At 42.9% G+C, this 1,631-nt stretch overlaps 1 protein-coding gene across 1 annotated transcript in view; it reads left to right on the plus strand.

Annotated features, from left to right (window-relative positions):
- Positions 1-1,239, plus strand: part of LOC107465262 (uncharacterized) — a 2,987-nt gene extending 1,748 nt beyond the window's left edge. Inside the window, exon 2 of the mRNA XM_016084245.1 lies at positions 464-1,239. Coding sequence (XP_015939731.1) covers positions 464-1,239 — 776 coding nt within the window. The remainder of the gene's footprint in view (positions 1-463) is intronic.
- The last annotated feature ends 392 nt before the right edge of the window (positions 1,240-1,631 follow it).

The raw sequence follows: 1,631 nt of genomic DNA on the forward strand, positions 1-1,631 counted from the left end.
GGTGATGCCTCCAGACGATTAGCCGTGCAGTGACAGCGCATAGGACCATTTTCTCGTGAGGATTAAAAGTAGCCATTGATGATGGTAATGCCCTACATACAGCTTGCCATGGAAAAGAGTAAGAAGGATTGGATGAATGTAATAAGAAAGTAGAGATTCAAGAGGAGCACAGCATCTCCATGCGCCTATCTGAAATTTCCACTATTGATTTACATAAGTATTTCTACCCCTTTTTATTTTCCATTTATTATTAATTTTCGAAACCTATAACCAATTAATCTGCCTAACTGAGATTTACAAGGTGACCATAGCTTGCTTCATACCAACAATCTCTGTGGGATCGACCCTTACTCACGTAAGGTATTACTTGGATGACCCAGTACACTTGCTGGTTAAGTTGAACGGAGTTGTGAGCTTCTCTAACAGTGCCTAGAAATCTTGTATCACAATTTTGTCCACCAAGGCAACGTTGCGGCGGAAGATGGTGAGTTTAGTGTTGGAATGAAATTTGGTTCGAGAGAGTCGTTGATATCTGCAATCAAAAGCTACACTATCTCTGGAGGAGTTGATTACACTGTGTATAAATTTGAGCCACAGACATTCTATGCAAAATGCAAGGGGTATGGTGCAGGGTGCGATTGGCTTATTCGAGCTAGCTTGATTCGAAAGAAAGCTTGTTGGGAGATCAGGAGATACAATGGCAAGCACACGTGCACCGTGGGAACGATATCACAAGATCATGGCAAGTTAGACTTGGACACAATTGCAGATGCCATTAGGCCATTGGTCGAATTAGACCCCTCGATAAAGGTGAAGTCTGTTATTGCAGAAGTTCAATACAGGTTCAACTACACTGTGAGTTACCGTAAAGCTTGGTTGGCAAAGCAGAAAGCTGTTGCCAAGGTTTTCAGTGATTGGGAAGTTTCCTACCAGACTCTGCCAATATGGTTGAAAGCAATGACGGTGAAGATGTCAAGGTCTCGTGTTCAAATTAAAACGCTCCCCGTTTACTGTGACAGTGAGGAGGTTCAAGGTGTAAGAGTTTTGCACCGTATTTTTTGGAGCTTCTATCCGTGTATTGTAGCATTTAGACACTACAAGCCACTGGTGCAAGTTGATGGCATGCACCTGTACAGAAAATGTAAAGGTGCACTTCTGGTAGCGGTTGCACAAGATGGGAATCAAAATATTGTGCCTATTGCATTTGCGATAGTCGAGGGCGAGACGGCAGACGCATGAGAGTTTTTCCTAACTAATTTGTGGAGATATGTTGTTACCATTGATGGTGTGGGTATTATTTCTGACTGCCATACCTCCATCGATGCTACAATAGCTCGCAGTAACGGTGCATAGTCACCACCAAGGGCGTGGCACATGTACTGTATCAGGCACATCGGGTCCAACTTTTTAAGGAAGTTCAAGGCTCTATATTTGCATAAACTCATGGTGAGCACAGGTATTCAAATCGCTGTTATGGTTCTATTCATAGTAAATTTATGGCATCTGCTTATGACTAAATGGTTTGTTCAACAGGCTATTCTAGGACAGAGCAGGAGTACAACAAAAACTACCAAAGGCTTAAAGAGCGGGGTGAGGCATATACTCAATGGTGCGATGAGATCGGTGTTGAG

This window comes from Arachis duranensis, chromosome 9 (genome assembly GCF_000817695.3).
Source record: "Arachis duranensis cultivar V14167 chromosome 9, aradu.V14167.gnm2.J7QH, whole genome shotgun sequence".
Taxonomy (NCBI): Eukaryota; Viridiplantae; Streptophyta; class Magnoliopsida; order Fabales; family Fabaceae; genus Arachis; species Arachis duranensis.